Source organism: Cibotium barometz, chromosome 43, assembly GCF_041138505.1.
Source record: "Cibotium barometz isolate CiBa-2024 chromosome 43, ASM4113850v1, whole genome shotgun sequence".
In the NCBI taxonomy this organism is placed as follows: Eukaryota; Viridiplantae; Streptophyta; class Polypodiopsida; order Cyatheales; family Cibotiaceae; genus Cibotium; species Cibotium barometz.
In genome coordinates, this window is record NC_141088.1 from 10,164,207 (window position 1) to 10,182,837 (window position 18,631).

At 44.5% G+C, this 18,631-nt stretch overlaps 1 protein-coding gene across 2 annotated transcripts in view; it reads left to right on the forward strand.

The window, feature by feature from the left end:
- The window catches only part of LOC147613505 (Nucleotide/sugar transporter family protein), a 77,358-nt gene that overhangs the window by 18,224 nt on the left and 40,503 nt on the right, over positions 1 to 18,631 (forward strand). The window contains exons 4-9 of one of the 2 annotated variants that reach the window (XR_015263205.1): positions 14,413 to 14,462; positions 14,608 to 14,675; positions 14,879 to 15,003; positions 15,228 to 15,240; positions 15,343 to 15,527; positions 15,716 to 18,109. Coding sequence is in view for 1 of the 2 variants with exons in the window: in XM_086781471.1 (XP_086637597.1) it covers positions 14,413 to 14,462; positions 14,608 to 14,675; positions 14,879 to 15,003; positions 15,228 to 15,240; positions 15,343 to 15,527; positions 15,716 to 15,802 (528 nt within the window). In the remaining variant the exon portion in view is untranslated. The remainder of the gene's footprint in view (positions 1 to 14,412; positions 14,463 to 14,607; positions 14,676 to 14,878; positions 15,004 to 15,227; positions 15,241 to 15,342; positions 15,528 to 15,715; positions 18,110 to 18,631) is intronic. The other variant, XM_086781471.1, reaches the window with a different exon arrangement.

Genomic DNA, 18,631 nt, shown 5'->3' on the forward strand with positions numbered 1-18,631 from the left:
TGGTGAACATGATGCTTCTGAAGTGTTAGCATTTGTGGCACAGTTCGACATTGCTTTACTGAAAAGTCTAAAGTACGCCATGCTAGCATGTTTCTGAAAGGGACTGCTGCTCATTGGTGGATCACTGAAAAGATCACCAAGGATCCCATCTGTACCTGGAAGGAATTTAAAGACAAATTCTATGCTCAGTTTTTGCCACCGAATGCGGAGCAAACTCTCACTCAAAAGTGGGACAGGCTAGAGCAAAGAGATAATGAAAGCGTGCAACAGTATGTTAACAAGTTCTGGAAAGTGTTGCTGGAAGTAACTCCCTTTATGCAAATCACTGAGGATGAAAGAAAGAGGAAGTTTCGTTCCGGACTGCAACCAGCATATCGTTCGGGCATTGAATTGCACCCGAAACATACTTTGCAACAGCTCACAGCTTTTGCTCTTACTACGGAGCAATTGGTGCTCAAGATTAAACAGGATCAAGGAGGTTCAAAGGGGAAAGACAAGGTTGTCCCAAATCAGCAAAAGGGTGGACAACCACCTAAAAAGAACTTCTGGGACACCTACAAGGGTGGTAAAGCTGAAAATAACACATCTAAAGATCAGGGCCCAAGGAAGAACAAATTCGGCTTGACTCCGGAGCAAAGAGAGCAATATGCCAAGGATGGAAAATGCTTTTCTTGTGGTAGCAAAGACCACATGTTTCGACAACGCCCAGATCGCAAACCAAAGCACGAGGACAAGCAGACCAAGGCTAATGTACATGCAGTTCCTGACGTGCAAGGAAATACAAGTCATGATGTAAAAGAGTGAATGGTTTGCAAGGCTTGGGGACAAATCTGTTGGGTTTTATGCTGTGTATGCACCCGGAGGAGTGCTAGTGATCATCAGTAGATTACTGGGACACTTTTTACTTCAGTTAGTGGAGGTTTTTTCCCCCAAGTTAGCTTAGTTTCACTTATATTCAGTTTATAGGTGTTTTGGTCCACCCGGCACATTTTATGGCCGGACATGTGAACACATCTCTTTAGGTCACTATTATGTGGCTATTGTACTTCACTTTTTATCAAGCATAATACACTGAAGTCGTGTTCTCTCTCTGTTGGCCTCCACGCCTGTTTGCAGCTTCTCCAAACCCTAACCCTAACACCCCTTCTGCCTTCATTTGGTATCAGAGCATTGAAGGCTTGCCATTGCAGTACACAGTGGCTTTCATAAACTGCCCGTACATCTGCCCGTACATCTGCTAGTAAACAGTACGCCGCCTGTAGTAACCATACAGCTGCTCGCCTGCAGCTGCCGTACTTGTTCACCGCCGTCAGCAGAAACGTACATTCCGTACAGCCTGTACAGTCAACGCCGACTTCATCTTGTCAGCGCCGACTGCACCTGTCAGCCGACTGCCGCCTCATTAGTATCTTCACAGTACTGTAAAGTATTAGCCTGCAGTCGCCTTCAGTCCTGTAAAGTACAAGTCGACTGTACCTGCACAGTACAGTCAACAGTACGTGTTCTTTTTGGTGGACCGTACCTGCAAAAGTACCACAAGCTACTCAGACAATCTGTGGTAAGCATTAAATATTCTGTTTTTGGGCAATACTATTTTCTCTGTGAAAATCTACAGGCACAATAGGCAGACTTTCTTGCAAAGAACTATACAGGTTTTTTGCACAGTTTGGGTGCAGTAAATTTTGGCATTTTTGGGGCATTTTGGCATTGTGTACGCCATTTGCTGCTCTACTCAGTCATTGGTGCATTGAGCTGCACATTCAGAGGATTGAGAGTGCAGGCATATTTGGGTGAACTGTATTCAGTGGAGTACAGTTGTTTTCAGGGTTCTTGCTATTGGGTTTTTTGATACACAGGTACAACATTGTGCGTAGGCATAATGGCAAATCAACAGCAGAGTGATGTATTCACGTATTTGTCTAAGGAAGACAAATTGGACGGCACGAACTACTCCCTGTGGAGTTTTATGCTGCATTTTGGAAAAAATGCATAGATTTTCCTTCCCACGTGATCAGGCTCTAAGAGCAACTGCAAAGTTGCAGCTTATACACAGTGATCTTTGTGGTCCCATGCAGACGAAGTCATTAGGTGGTTGCTTCTATTTTGCAACATTTATTGATGACTTCTCTCGTATATGCTGGGTCTATCCTTTGACACAGAAATCACAGGTATATGATGCATTTTTGGCCTTTGTAGCACTTGCTGAGACAGAGTCAGGATGCAAGGTCAAGACTCTCCGTTCTGACCGAGGGGGGGAATATATGTCACATATGCTGAATTCCTTTCTTGGGAGTAGAGGTATAAAACATCAGTATACTACTCCTTACACTCCACAGCAGAATGGGGTTGCAGAAAGGAAGAATCGGTCACTCATGGAGATGGCCAGATGTATGCTAAAGGCAAAAAGGCTACCACATATCTTTTGGGTGGAAGCTGTCATGTGTGCTTGTCATATTCTGAATCGATGTCCCACAAAGGCATTGGTTTCCATTACTCCTTTTGAGGCTTGGCATGGCCGCAAGCCTTCTGTATCACATTTTCGTATCTTTGGGTGTCTTGCATATGCACACATACCCAAAGAGTTGAGGAGGAAGCTGGATGATAAAGCCACAAAATGCATTTTTGTTGGGTATAGCCGTGAGAGCAAGGGCTACCGGTTATATGACCCACTATCCAGGAAGATATTCACTAGTCGGGATGTGATTTTTGATGAAAAATCAGAAATATCCATGGCTGGTTATGAGGCAAATCAGGCTGAAAATGATGTGTTTGAAGGTCTACTACCTATGGAGTTTCATTCCACAGTTGGTGATCCAACTCATGAGGGTACAGGACAGCCAGCAAATGATGAAGGTGGTGCAGAAATTTAGCAGCAAATTGAGCAGAAAACCAAATATGGGGCAGCAGGCACCACAGGTTAGACACATACCTAGATGGTATTTGAGGACATTACAGGACAGCCATTTAGAGGGTCCTCTTGCTGGTCGTACTCGTAGGGAAACACGGACCAATGAGCATGCACACATCATGGATTTGAATCTGGTTATGGCAGCGAGTTTACAAGATGATGATGAGCCTGATTCATTTGTGGATGCACGAGACAATGTGCATTGGAACAAAGCCATGCAGGATGAGCTTGAGTCTATTAAAAGGAATCAAACATGGGATTTGGTTGATCTGCCCAAAGGCAAGAAAGCAATTGGTAGTACTAAATGGGTCTATAAGTTGAAAAGACATGCAGATGGATCCATTGACAGGTACAACGCCCGTCTAGTTGCAAAGGGCTATGCACAGAAGAAGGGCATTGATTATGAGGAGACATTTGCTCCTACATCCCGTATGTCGACACTTAGGTGTGTCATTGCATTGGCTGCACATCGTGGTTGGGTTGTTCACCAGTTGGACATAAAGACTGCATTCCTACATGGGGACCTCGAGGAGGAAGTTTATGTATTTCAGCCCATGGGTTTTGCAGAACATGGTCATGAAGGGAAAGTATGCAGGCTGAAAAAGGCCTTGTATGGTTTGAAACAAGCTCCACGAGCTTGGTATGCAAAAATAGATGCTTTCCTACTCACTAAGGGATTTGTGAACAGTCCATCAGAAGCCACTCTGTATGTAAAGAAAGAAGAGACAGATCTGCTGGTCATCAGTCAGGGATTTGTGAACAGTCCATCAGAAGCCACTCTGTATGTAAAGAAAGAAGAGACAGATCTGCTGGTCATCAGTCTTTATGTGGATGATCTCTTGCTCATGGGATCAAATGATGACAAAATTGCAGCTTTTAAAGAGATACTGCAAAACAGACATTTGACATGTCTGACTTGGGGCTTGTACATTACTATTTGGGCATACAGTTTGTGCAGGATAACAGAGGCATTGGGTTGTTGCAATCACGGTATGTTGCTAAACTTCTGGAGAAGTTTAAATTTCAGGATTGCAAGCCTATTAGTACTCCTATGGAGCCTGGGATGAAACTGTCACTACAAGATGACAGTATTTCCTTTGATGCCACTACATATGCTCAGGCTGTTGGGTGCCTCATTTACTTGTGTAATACAAGGCCAGATATTCAGTATGCAGTCTCTCAGTTGAGCAGATTCATGCACAGCCCGCGGTTGTCACATTGGCAAGCTATGAAGCGTGTTTTTCGTTATTTGCAGGGTACCTTGTCTCTTGGATTGCTTTATCCTGAGGGGGGTGACATGCAGTTATACGCTTACAGTGATTCAGATTGGGTTGGTGATTTTGATACCAGACATTCCACTAGTGGAAATTGTTTCTTTCTTGGCTCTTCATGCATTTCTTGGCTAAGCAAGAAACAGACCACAGTGGCCCACTTCGTCTTGTGAGGCAGAGTACAGAGCAGCCTACACTACTACTGTTGAGTGTGTTTGGCTGCGTCGTCTCATGACTGATATGGATATTTCAGTGGAGGAGCCTACACCTATCTATACTGATAGTCAGAGTGCCTTTGCTGTGGCCAGGAATCCTGTGTTTCATGCTCGCACGAAACACATTGAGATTCACTATCATTTTGTTCGGGAGAGACTCCAGGCAGGAGATATCAGTCTGATCTACTGTCCTACAGATCAGAATGTGGCAGACATCTTCACCAAGGCATTACCACGTCCGAAATTTGAAGCATTCCGCAGTGCTTTAGTGATCACATATCACTCCAGGGGGGTTTGTTGGGTTTTATGCTGTGTATGCACCCAGAGGAGTGCTAGTGATCATCAGTAGATTACTGGGACACTTTTTACTTCAGTTAGTGGAGGTTTTTTTTCCCAGTTTAGCTTAGTTTCACTTATATTCAGTTTATAGGTGTTTTGGTCCACCCGGCACATTTTATGGCCGGACATGTGAACACATCTCTTTAGGTCACTATTATGTGGCTATTTTACTTCACTTTTTATCAAGCATAATACACTGAAGTCGTGTTCTCTCTCTGTTGGCCTCCACGCCTGTTTGCAGCTTCTCCAAACCCTAACCCTAACACCCCTTCTGCCTTCAAAATCAAGGATTAGTCCGCACTATTCATGTTCGTCGATGACTGTGCAACCGATAACTTCATCTCTATGCAAACGGGAGCTGCATTGGGTATTGAGGTTGAGAACATGGGACCTCAGATTGAAGACGAAGCTGCATTTATTGGTAAAGAGGTGCAGGTTACCCCATTGATAGGGAAGTTGCGCATCCATACACAGGGCTATCTTGATAATGAACATTTTCTAGTTGCTCCACTAAATGGATGTGATGTATTGTTGGGCAAGCCGTGGCATCATAGACTTGAGTCCTGCAAAGACTACAAGTCCAATATGATTTCTTTTATTCATAAAGGTCGCATGCATTTTATTGATGCTGGCAAAGAAGGGGATTCCATCCCACTTGTATCACACATCCAAATTAATAAAGCAATCAAAAAGAGTCTTTCTGCGCACTTGGTTTTTGTGCGTGATAGCCTTGTACCAAGTCTTCAAAATGTGGATGCTATGTCTAATGATAGGCTGAATTTTCTTTATGCAGTCAAGGATTGTTTTGCTGACTCATTGCCAGGTGAATTACCTCCCCAAAGGCTCGAAGATCATCGTATACATCTTCTGCCAGGTAGTTCTCCACCCAACAAACCCGCATACCGAGTGAGTGCTGCACAACAAGAAGAGATCATGAAGCAGGTAAACGAGCTTTTAGAGAAAGGTTTGGTTCAGTCCAGTTCCTCACCTTACTGCTCTTCTGTGCTTCTTGTTCAAAAGAAGGACGGATCATTTCGTATGTGTGTGGACTATAGAGCTTTGAACAAACTAACCATCAAGAACAGATTCCCAATTCCGCGAATTGATGATATTTTGGATAAGCTTGATGGTTCGGCTTGCTTTAGCAGGCTTGATTTGAAAAGTGGTTATCACCAGATACGAGTGGTTCCACAAGATGTCCATAAAACTGCATTCAGGACAGCCTTCGGATTATATGAATTCTTGGTAATGTCTTTTGGTCTCACCAATGCTCCTGCTACGTTTAATCGTATGATGGATAGGATATTCTGACCCCATCGCAAATTCACAGGAGTATTCTTTGATGATATCTTGGTTTTCTCCAAGAATGAGCAGGAACACAGAACTCATTTGGTCACAGTGTTTGAAGAGTTGCGGAAGCACAAACTTTTCATTAATGCCAAGAAAAGTGAGTTCTTCCTTTCAGAGATTCATTATTTGGGACACATTGTATCCAAAGATGGAGTAACAATGGATCCTGCAAAGATAGAGACCATTCGGAATTGGCCCGAATTACAAAACGTACATCAAGTACGTAGTTTTCTGGGATTATGTTCGTATTACAAGGCATTTTGCTATGATTGCCACTCCTCTACATGATCTCACAAAGAAGAAAATCACTTTCAAATGGACTTCAAAAGAACAGGATGCTTTCTTGCACCTCAAGCATGCTATTATATGTGGTCCAGTATTGATTGTTCCTGACTTGCACAAGTCATTCGTAGTTGAATGTGATGCTTGTGGTGATTGCATAGGAGCTGTCCTAAATCAAGAAGGGCATGCAGTTGTATACGAAAGCCGTCGTTTGCATGATGCCGAGCTTCATATGGATATCTATGAGAAAGAGCTCTTGGCTATAATTCACGCCTTAAAGATATGGAAACATTATCTTCTTGGGACTGAATTTGTAGTCAAGACAGATTATCAAAGCTTGAGATACTTTCTATCTCAAACAAAGCTTTCAGAGAAGCAGATGAGAATGGCAAATTTTCTTTCCATGTTTCATTTTCAGATTGTGCATACTCCAGGAAAGAAAAATGTGGTGGCCGATGCATTATCCAGGAGGCCTTATGTAGCTGCAGTCTCAGTGGCCTCTCATGGAGACTTGTCTGCTATGCGAGATTTGTACCATTTGGATGCTGATTTTTGCCATATATGGACTGATTTGATGGCTGGTCACTCACATGCCTCTTATGTTATCAACGAGGGTTATCTTATGAAGGATAATTGCCTATGTGTGGTGAAGGATTTGCGTCCAAAGGTTATGGACGAATGTCATGCTCCACCTTATGCTGGTCATAGAGGTATTATGCCTACTACTCGCATGATTCAGAGATATTTCTTTTGGCCAAACATGCGTAAAGACATTGAGGCTTATGTGCGTGCATGTATTACTTGCCAAAAGGTGAAATTTGATAGGCAAAAACCTCTAGGTTTGCTTCAGCCATTGCCTATTCCCTCGCAACCTTGGGAAAGTATTACTATGGATTTTATTATGGACTTGCCTAGATCCCAGCATGGGAATGATGCTATTTGGACCTTTGTGGATAGGTTTAGCAAGCAAGCTCATTTCTTGCCTGTCAAGAAAACCATTAAAGCTGATCATATGGTAAAGCTTTTTCTTGCTAATATTTTCAAGCATCATGGTATGTCTAAATCCATTGTTGGGGATAGAGATCCCAGGACTACGAGCCTCCTTTGGAGGGCTTTATTTGATAATATGGATACTAAACTTGAGTTTTCATCAGCTTATCATCCCCAAACGGATGGCCAAAGTGAAGCTGCAAATTCCGTTGTGTTGGATTTGTTGAAATGTTATGTGGCAGATCAAAAGAGTGCATGGGAGAAGTACTTTCACTTGTTGAGTTTGCCTACAACAATGCGATCCATGCTTCCACGGGAAAGGCTCCGTTTGAGAGTATCTATGGCAGAGTGGTATTGCCATCCATCCTTCGTACCAAGGATGAGATTTTTGCAGCTGATAAATATGTCCGTGACTTGGATGTAGCCTTTGGTCAGGTGCAGACAGCCATTGCAAGATCTCAGGATAAGCATAAAATGGCTGCTGACAAGCATAGAAGGGACATGGAAGTCAACGAAGGTGATTGGATTTTGCTGAAATTTGAGAAAGCCAGGCTTCGGAAGAGGCCAGGACGAGAAGGATCATATCCTAAGCTTTCTCCTTGCTATTATGGACCCTTAAAGGTGATTCAGAAGATCAATGAAGTATCCTACAGGCTTGCTTTGCCTAGTCACTGGAAGATTCACAATGCTTTTCATGTGAGTCTATTTCGGAAATATGTGGGGCCAAATCCTAATGAGCCTGTCACATAAGATCCGCCAGAGATTGAAGAGCTTGAGGAGATCCTCTAGCCAGAACAGATTGTTTTTCACAAGGAGCGAAAGCTACCTGTAGGAAAGCTTTCCAAGAGATACCTTGTGAAGTTTAAGAATTATTTGCCTATTGATGCCAAGTAGGTAAATGAGGACTATTTTGTTGATTATCCACAGTTGTTGCAGGCATATCTTGAGGCTTTTCAGTTGAGGACAACTCTTTAGAAGCCTGGGGGGATGTCACCAATTGGCCGACCATTTGGTCCATCTCCAGTTTTGTGTCTCGTTCACTTGAGGCGGGCCAGTGTCTCATGTGAAGAGGCCAGTATTTTGCTGACATGGATGGAAGCCAGACTGGTGCCACCCGTGTGTTAGCAGGATGGTGTCGTATGGTGGACGGGAGCCGGATTGGTGCCACCCGTGTATGACTTGGACTGTGTTGGACCCATGGGATTGTCACGCCATGGAAGAGCCAGTATTCGTGCCGTGTCTTACCTATGGGACTGTCACACCATAGGGAGACTCGTGCCTGGAACTGTGTCTTATCTATAGGACTGTCACTCCATAGGAAGACCAGGTTTTTATGTTTTATGTCATGCCATTTTTGTGCCGACAGATATTTTGTACTTGTTCCATGAACGGGAGATATGTCCATGATACTATTTGCACATGCACTCAAGTTTTGCATGTTTGAAACTGTTTTCGCATGACTTGTATTTTTGTGTTTGCCTGCTTGATGTGTTACTTACTGAGCGGGGACGCCTGCCAATGAGTCGTGAAGTCTGCTCTGTCTTTTGACAAGTTTTGGTGCATGTGAACAGGTGGTAAGTATATTGCACATGTTGTTTTAATATTTCATATTTTAACCTTTGTTTTATAAGGTCATGTTTTCACACTCACTTAAAAGTGGGCACCCCGTTTGGGCACCCACTTAGGGGCCAAGGTGGGGAGTCCCACTTAAGTGTGTGTGGGGGTGGGTGCATGGTCACCTACCCACACTCCCAAAGAGTTGGCCGCCCACATGCAAGTGTGGGGAGCCAGCCAGCACATTTTGTTTACTCTCCCTCCAACCTTAATAAGAAAAAGCTCCCCGACCACCCTTGGGATACGATTTTGTGCGCCTCCATCACCCTGCCCTTCATTGCTTGCTGACGGCTGAGCCAAATCAAAGGCGGCTGTGCTACTGTTGCATACAGTCGGCGCATACTCCCAAGAGGTGCTATTTCATCCATCGTTGCTGGCGGCAGTATATGCTACAGGTGGCTGCGCATGCTCTTCTACAGGCGGCTGTACCTCCAGCAAGCGCAGACTGCATGCGACTCCTAGCAGACGGCTGTACCTCTCCAGGCTACGCATGCCCCTACAGGCGGCTGTGGCTGTGAGCCTCCAGACAGGCAGCCCAACAGGCTGCGCTGCCTGCCACAGCAGGTGGCTGTGCGCCTGTTTTCCAGCCAGCAGAACACTGCCCTCAGGCGACTGTGCTTGTGCTCCTCCACGCCATCTTCTCTCCACGCTGCAGCCAGGCATCTCCTCCCTTTCAAGTGGGTGCTCCTCCTTTCACAGCAGGCGGCTGTGGCCTTTGCGGTTGTACTGGTCTTGGTGGCTGCGCTAAGTTCTCTACGAAGCGGCTGTGCCATCTCAACAAGGTGGTTGCTTCCTCTATTCAGCAGATTTCAGCAAGGTGTTACCTCTCCTAAGGCTGCCGCCCCATTTCCTTCTTTGAAAGAGGTTGCACGTCTTCTCCACTGGCGACTACAAGAGGACTTCACATCTCCTGGGTGGCTACACCTTCTACACGAATACCTCGGGTATTGGATTTCCTTCTGCCATCCACAAGTAAGTGAATTTTCAGATTTAAATAAAGTACTTTGTGTTAAATCTGATAAGGGATTCATTCCCCTCGGTAACACCCGTTCGGTGCCGGGTAGTCCAAGCTCCATTTGAGAACCTCGGTCCAAAGGTGCTGAGATCGGGAGAGCCAGGCATTAGTACGAGAGCGCCTGTTTGTGTGTGGTCTCGGAACACTAGTGAGGCGCTCTCCGCGGAGTCCAGTGAAAGCACAGGACCGTAGAGAGACTGGACCACGCTAGTATTTGCAGAACAAGGAGGGTGTTTTGCCCTTTTGCGGTGTGATCCTTTCACATGGATCTTTTATCTGTTTGCTGATTCTTGGGATCTGGTTCTACTTCTGGAACAGTCTTCTGCTATCTGTGAAGCTTTTGAGGACTTTGTTGCCACTGCAGTTTATATTCCTGCTTCCTTTCCTCACTGTGAGGAGTCTATCTCTTCATCTCTTTGTGATGCTTTTGAGGATGCCCCTCCCCCTGCCAGTTCTGCTAGCTTGTTGTTTTGGAGGATGGTTTTTTGGACCCAGTGGGATGCTTTGGATCTGTGGTTGCTAACCGTGCCTCGGCATAGTGGTACTTCCAGAGTTTTGGATTTGGATCAGAATCAGGTTGGACTTATATTAGTCCGACGATATCTTTTTTCAGAGGGGGATGTGGAGTCCTTTTATCTTGCAATGCCCACCCGAGTGGCGTGTACTTATGTACAGCATTTGGCAACTCATGTTATGGAGTTTGAGTAGATGGACCCCATCTTTTCTACAGAGTCTTTCCATCTTGAGATGCCGACCTTTTCAGAGGATGCTTTAATACAGCATTTGGCTACGCTTGGTACAGAGTTGGAGCAGATTGACTATTTCTTTTGAGGGTTCCAGTGAGGAGCAGTTTGCTTCTCCCAGGATTGATTATCTACAAGATCTGATCTTGGTTGTTTATGAGGTTTTTCATACCTTCTCCAGGCTGGATACACGACATTCGACTTCGGGGAGTGTTCTCACACTTGGGTTTGGAACCATTATTTGGAGCAGCACGTCGCAACCTTCATGGTTGTTTTCTTCCAAAGGAGCGGTGTACCTGGCAGCTTGTTTTGTTGCTTTTGTAGCTAAGTTGCTGAGGAGATTGCTTGTGGAGCTTTCTTGGTACCTGTTTCTGCAGTCTTTCATCTTTGATCGAGGACGGCGTCTCTGGCTTCTTGGAGTTTGCTCATCATCCGGTACTGAGAGGGGGTGTTAGATATCATCCCCTACTTGCTGGCTTCCTATTTGGTGTCCTATTTTAGCCTCTAGGGCTGACCATGTTAGTCTAAGGGACTGGTCACCCCTCACATGTATTTTACCCATATTTATTCCCCATTTATAGTCCTGGGTATTTTTTCCAGTCGTGGAGATATTTATCACCAGTCGGCTGCCTTCATGTAGAGGTATATATAGCCGGCATGCCTCCCTCATATTTCATTGCTTGCCTAGCTTGTCTAGGTGTAGTCCCTCACTTACGAGGTTCTCCCCTCTTGCTCGGGACATGTATTCCTTTTGGTGATGATATTGAGAGCAGGTTCTCACCTGTGTTTCCTCTCCATCTTTCTCTCTCACTCTCTCTCTCCTGTGTTTCCACTTTCCCTTATTCTGCTGTACATTCTATCAAACTCCTCCCAGGCCGACTACTCCGTGCCTAAAACAGTAGCCATGCTACTACCAAGTCTATCCTTTGTCAACACCAACATGTTGAAGTCACCACCCATGCATAAAAAATCCACCTGTGGGAGGGACTGCTGAACCATAGTCCAGAAAGTGGCTCTACTTGCAGCATTCGGCGCGTAAATGCTCAGAAAGCCCACTCTGTCCTCTCCAGGTGAATGGTGCTGGAATCACGCACTGCAGGTAAGAGCTACTTGCTGACCGAAATGTATACCCCACCCTGGGTCCCGGAGGAGCCAAAAGCATGGGGCCAAAAGGTGCGACGCCTGCCTTGAAGGATGTTCCCGCAATGGGCAGGTATGCCCCTTGGAAAGATGATGCTCTTGGAGGAGGAAAATGTCAATGGGCCCACCAACTATGGCTCTGTGAAGCTCCTCTCTGAGGACCCCGTGCCTCATGATTGGCCTTGTCCTTATCTTCATATTCATTGTTGTTGTCCTCCTTGTCCTCCTCCTCCTTGATTTTTCTTTTTTGGCACCCATGTGCGTTGATTGCATAAATAGGGTAGAGCCCCTAAATTTAGGAGTGCACAAGGTCAGGCTTTGGAAAAGTTTTATTGGGTTCTTTTATTTGGTCGTTCCTAGCTATTCATCATCATAGATGTCAAGGAGATAAGAGCTATGTTCTCCAACATGATGGCCGACTTTGCCTCCCACATGGCAGCGGAGAGATTTTAAATATGTGAAGAGTTGGATGAGTGTTTCCAAGCACTGGGTGCAAGGCCATATGTACTGGCTGCAGCCGCTCCTAATTTCACGTCTACAGTGGATCATCCTTCGCAAACAGGAGGACAATGCCTCTGAGCATGAGGTGGAGCAGCCAGCCCACTCCGGTAGCTGTCAACTTCCCCTTGCTCAACTTGGCCGTATACTGCCTTCCTCGACTCCCAAGGAGAATTTGGAGCTACTCCCGACAATCGGGCGAACCATCAGACAGGTCCCCACACACAAAACGGCACTTTCAGTTGTGGCGTAGGCAGCCGGACTCCCTTCCCTTTGACTGTTGTTATCTTTGCTTAAAATTCAGGTCAGCCACTCTCACTACACATAAACAAAGTGTTGGAAGCCCAGAGGATATGTATCATTATCATGCCACCTATCCACATGCTGAAAATTCTGGACAGCAGAATATAGGACAGCATATGCCTCAGAATGAAGTGGAACATCAGCCCATTGAGCAGCCTGAGATGCCTACAGGTGTTGAAGAAGCTATACAAGAAGAGAGGACAGCCATACAAGCGGCTAAATCGGTCCCTAGATGGCTGATACGTACCCTTGAAGATAGCAAACTTTCAGCTCCTTTGGGAAGCAAGACAAGGACAGGAAAAAGAGGTGAACCAAGGAGGCATGAAAGTGACTATGCTTGTATGGGTAGTTTGTATGATTCAGAGGAGCCAGCTTCTTATGAGCAGGCCCAAGGCAATGAACATTGGGAAAAGGCCATGCAGGATGAATATAGTTCCATTATGAAGAATGGTACATGGGAACTTGTTGACTTGCCAGTAAAAATGCTATTGGTACAAAATGGGTGTACAAAGTCAAGCGGAAGCTAGATGGATCTATTGACAAATATTCAAAGCAAGACTAGCTGCCGATATTTTCAAGAGAAGGGAATAGACTATGAAGAGACTTTTGCTCCTACGTCAAACTTGACTACTATCAGGCCAGTCACTAGATCAGAGGGAGATTTCACTGTCTATTCAAAGACGGCTTTGGACCCTTATCCCGGATCATGGAGTACCCAGATGAGAGGTGCCTTGGACTCTTTCTACTGGAGCTCAGTTGACACAGAGAGTCACTACTTAGAGATCCTCGCCCCCAACAGTCCTCTTAGCTTACAATCACCAGCTTTTTCCACCTAGAGGGGTGGATAGGGAGGCACGTGAGCCCCCACAGTGGATACGGGAGCCTCTACCACAGTGCTCCCTCGCAGCATGCCCATGCGAGTCACGTAATCGGGCGCGCACTCTAAAGAGCTAGATGCCCTTGTCCCATCAGACCCTGGCCACCCCCAGCTCATCAGCCCCAGATTCAAGAGATCATGGCCTGCCATCGAGCAGCCTCATCCTCACTGCAAACTATCGACATCTCTAGCCTTCTTGTATCACCCACGATGGACATCGTGGATGGGCCCTTGCTTGGCATATAGGGTTGATTGACTCTTTTTATTCAGCTCTCTTGTATCCCATCACTTATTCTACCCTATACCTGGCATAGTAGGATCTAGAGTTTTCATCTTGTATAATCTCAGCTTTCAGTTTTCAGTTTTAGTTTACTGTTTCTTTTTCTTATTTCATCCATGACGAGATCTCATGCACACTATGTATACTTCATTTGGTCTCATAGACCTTTGGGTCTTTTGAAGACGTTAATATAACTTTCTTTCTTTCTTTCTTTTTCCTGCGCGTGCGCCCAACATTTGTGTGCATGTAGTCCTGTACTGAAACATGCATGGTGGTAGATGATGAGTTTTTTTCCCAAGAAATATCTGTAAAGCAATGTGGCATAAAAACTTTGGTTGGATGAAGAGCCCCCTTTCTCCCCGAAAAGAAATATCCGGTTTTGTTATTGTAAAACAAGGATGATGTGAGAAGTGTTGTTTCTCTAAAGCTCAGATCACAATTTTCTTTACTTGGGCAATTTAGGATCTAGGTATGGCTGCAATCACTGTAGTGTTTATAATAGGCTAGCACCCATTATTTTCATGAGAAGGCTGTTTAGATGCAGCCTATCCATTTAAGGAACTGATATATTTGATGTTTACTGGCAGTGCAAATCTGCTGCTCCTGTTTTTCTCCTTTTATTTGCATTTGCCTTCAAGTGAGTCTACCATTCTGGACCAAAGAGTTGAAGTTGTGATTTCAGATCTCTTTTTTTTTCCCCGGCAAATAATTTCTGTCAGTTTATATTCTGCCTACCTACATCAGCTGTGTTCTGTGTGCTTTTTCTGGCTTATTTGCAACAGGTTGGAGTCTCCGAGTTTCAAATTATTTGGAATTATTTCAATCATTTCAAGTGGGGTCTTGCTAACTGGTAATGGTTAAATTTTGGCTCGAATGTTGTTTGAATTTTTTTCATTGTATATGTGGCTAATCTGCTTATTTTAAAAGCCTTGTTTTACATTGTTCCCTTTCACCTGGGTATGTAGACTTTTTCAAGTAGTGATAACTTGCTCTATATGGTGTGGGAAGGGCTTTCACATTCATCACCATTGTGTTCTCAATGCCTATGAACAGGTCTAGGATCTCTACTAAGTACAAAATCAGAGGAGAAACGGTTTGAGGTACTTGGTTTTGTACTTGTTATCCTTGCAGCAATTATGTCTGGATTTCGGTGGACCGTGACACAACTTTTACTGCAGGTAATTTTATTAGTAAAGAGCCTTTCTTTCAATGTTCACGTATGCTTGTTTTTTTATCTTTTTGCATCAATTCGAGAACTTTTAGTCTGGAAAGATATCTTACTCTTTTTCATGTTGATTGTTGGGGTGTTTTAGTTTGAATGTTCACACTTTAACTTGTTGCTGTTTCATTTGCGAGGCTTTGCATGGTCTGTAACTTCAAAGATGGTGTGTGTTGGTGGCAGAAAAAGGAGTTTGGTAAGTCTTTTCCATTTGGCTTGAGCGTCTTTGACTAAACATGGAAGTTTTGAGCTATCAGCATGCTGATGTTGTGAACTGAATGTGTTGATACTTTTTCAGGCTTAAACAATCCTCTGGCTGTCATGTGTCATCTTGCTCCTGTTATGGCAATCATCACGGCTGTTCTTTCTCTTGGATCAGAGCCTTTGCATAAGCTTGCTGAGCACCCATTTTTTGATACATATCAGAATGCTATAAAGAGCTCGTTGCTGCTGCTTCTAGGGGGATCTTTGGCTTTCTTCATGGTATGTCTCGTGTGGTGTTTGCCTTGCCGTGTTAAACAATGCCCTTTGAAATTCCCCAAGAGTTTGGCTGTCTCTCTTATCCAGTTAGATCTTTTGTAAAGCCTTGAAGCTTCATACGTACCAATGCTAGTGTTAAAGAAGTGAGGCAGTGGCATTGATGGAGCTTGTTTTTTGCAACAAAACTGCAGGTTCTGGCAGAATACCTTCTTATATCAAAAACAAGTGCAGTCACATTAACAGTTGCAGGAGTCGTCAAAGAGGTCGTCACAATTGTGGTGAGAGTTTGAATACTATAGTTTAAGAGACGTCAAACATGACATAAACATTCTTTATTTTGTTGGAAGATGAAAAAGCTATAGACTTTTTGTCAGTGTCTATGAATTGTTATGGATGTGCTTCAATAGGCTGGCACTTGTGATGGCATTACTTGCATAGAAGTCCTCCCTTCTTACGGCAGCCCAACAGAGCTTCCTAAATCCTCTCTTTTTACGGCAACCCAACAGAGCTTCCCATACACTTGCAAATCCACAAAACAGCCCAAGAAAGCACTACCCCGCAAAATGGATGGTATGGTAAAAAATTTTAAGTCTGCACTGAGAGTGATGAATTTCATCTAGGACTGAGTTCCATGTTTAGGAAGAAGATTGCTCATGTGATGTGAGGCAAGGTGGTTTTATTAGTGTACATGTTATGTTGGAATGGAGTACCCGTGAGAGTGAGACAGAATGAAAGAAGCACAAGTACACAAGTTGACCACAAATCCAGGACTGTCGTTGAAAAAAAAAACCAAGTACATCAAAGTAAGGACCTGTTTGTAGTCCTAAGCACCAAGATTAGATAATATCATGACATGTGGCATCTGATCCAATGGTCATGTTATAAACTGCCAACCGTAGTCTATCTGTGACACTTATTACTGGGGGAAATGTCACCAAACTAATACAAATGCCTAGTACATATTTCCAGTAACATATCTGTCACAATCCCCCCTGTAATGGAAACTGGATGTGTGGAGGCACATTGGATCGCAAACTGTATCAAGCTCAAAGCTTTGCGAGAAGCTTCAAACTTGTCTATGAGAAGCCCCTTTGTGAAGATGTCTGCCACGTTGTCTTGAGTCAGACAATAGAGGAGGTTGATGTTACCCGCATGAAGTCGCTCTCTCACATAATGAACTGCAAACCGAAGTCTATATGTGACACTTATTGCAAGTCGTAGTCTATATATGACCCTTATTGCTAGGGGAAATGTCACCAAACTAATACAAATGCCTAATACATATTTCCAGTAACATATCTGTCACAATCTTCCTTGTAATGGACACTGGATGTATGGAGTCACATTGGATCACAAACTGTATCAAGCTTAAAGCTTTGCGAAAAGCTTCAAACTTGTCTATGAGAAGCCCCTTTGTGAAGATGTCTGCCTCGTTGTCTTGAGTTGGACAATAGAGGAGGTTGATGTTACCTGCATGAAGTCGCTCTCTCACATAACGATAATGAATGTGAACGCGCATTGTTCTTGCATGAAAAATTAACCTCCTCAATCATATGCACTCTACCGTGGTGGTGAAGACTGCTCTCTACGCACCTTCACATGAGGATGTTGCTAGAGTTGCTCATGTTATAAACTGCAGACCGTAGTCTATATGTGACACTTATTGCTAGGGGAAATGTCACCAATCTAATACAAATGCCTAATACATATTTCCAGTAACATATCTGTCATAATCCCCCGGTAATGGACACTGGATGTACGGAGGCACATTGGATCACAAAGTGTGTCAGGCTTAAAGCTTTGCGAAAAGCTTCAAACTTGTCTATGAGAAGCCCCTTTCTGAAGATGTCTGCCACGTTGTCTTGAGTCGGACAATAGAGGAGGTTGATGTTACCTGCATGAAGTCGCTCTCTCACATAATATCAAAGCGCTTTAAAATTCCATTTACTGTGCCATCCTCTCATTGCACAAACTGTATCTCTGAATAGTTAACGCGAGAGACTGAGATCTATGTTATGTACTGATCAGTCTAGGGTTAGTATAACCTAACGTGTCACACATGGGCTAAGGATGCTAGCAGGATGATGTTTGGATTAGCCATGGGCTAATAAATAATAGCGAGGGGCTAATTATTGCTAAGAAGCTTATAAATAAACTAGGGCTAGTTATAGCAAGGTTATTACTATACAAGGGACCTTGGGGGTCACTTAAGGTAGCAGAGGGTTGCCAGGGTGTGCGAAACCTCGGGGCTATAGTAGTGTGTAGGTAGATATTTGGCGTGGTGGTATGGGACGTGAGGTTGGGGCTATTGGAGCTTGGCTAGCTAGCGGCAATCAGACCTCTGGCTGGGGGTGGTTCGAGGTACAGAACCTATGTTCTAGTGGCTTGGCTTGTGGGGAGTGGAACCTTAGGCCTTGGCTAGAGGAGATTCCGGATGGAATCTATGGATGGGAGGTGAGTTTGCCTGCACCCTTCTATGTTGTTCTAATCTTGTGTGTTTAGCTTGTGTATCAGGTGATCCTTTGGAAGGAGCCTTACAGTTGGTATCAGAGCCAACTTGATCACGGAAGCGAGAAAACTACAAGGTTTGTGTGTTTTGCATGTGTTGTCAAAGTTGCCCTATCCAGGAATCTCTCAGTCAGGCCAAATTTGTGTTTTGATCTTGCAAAGATGTAGGTGCTTTCTTGGTTGCTTAGGCTCTTGTAGATTTTGAGAGAGAGAGAGAGAGAGAGAGAGAGAGAGAGAGAGGATGGTTCTGCGTTGATGTGCAAAATGGTACGCTGTCGCAGAAACCCTAAAACACAGAAAGGGTATGCTATTAAAATGCAGAAACCCTAAAATCCCTTTCCTTTTGGTTGGTAGCAGCGTTAGATGTCATTGTTGCTTTGCTGGGCTGTGCATCCATAGGGGCTGATTTTGGTGGAAGGCCATGCAAGAGCTGGTTTAAGAGCCGTTCAGAGGCTGTGCAGGGGTCTGAGCTGCTGGTCATACAACAGAGGCTCTGTGCACAGGCCGTACAGAGGTCTGCGCTGCTGGCCGTACATCAGAAAAGCAACGGGTGATGGCAGTAGCAAGGCGAAAGGAAGAGAAGGGGGGGGGGGTGTGTA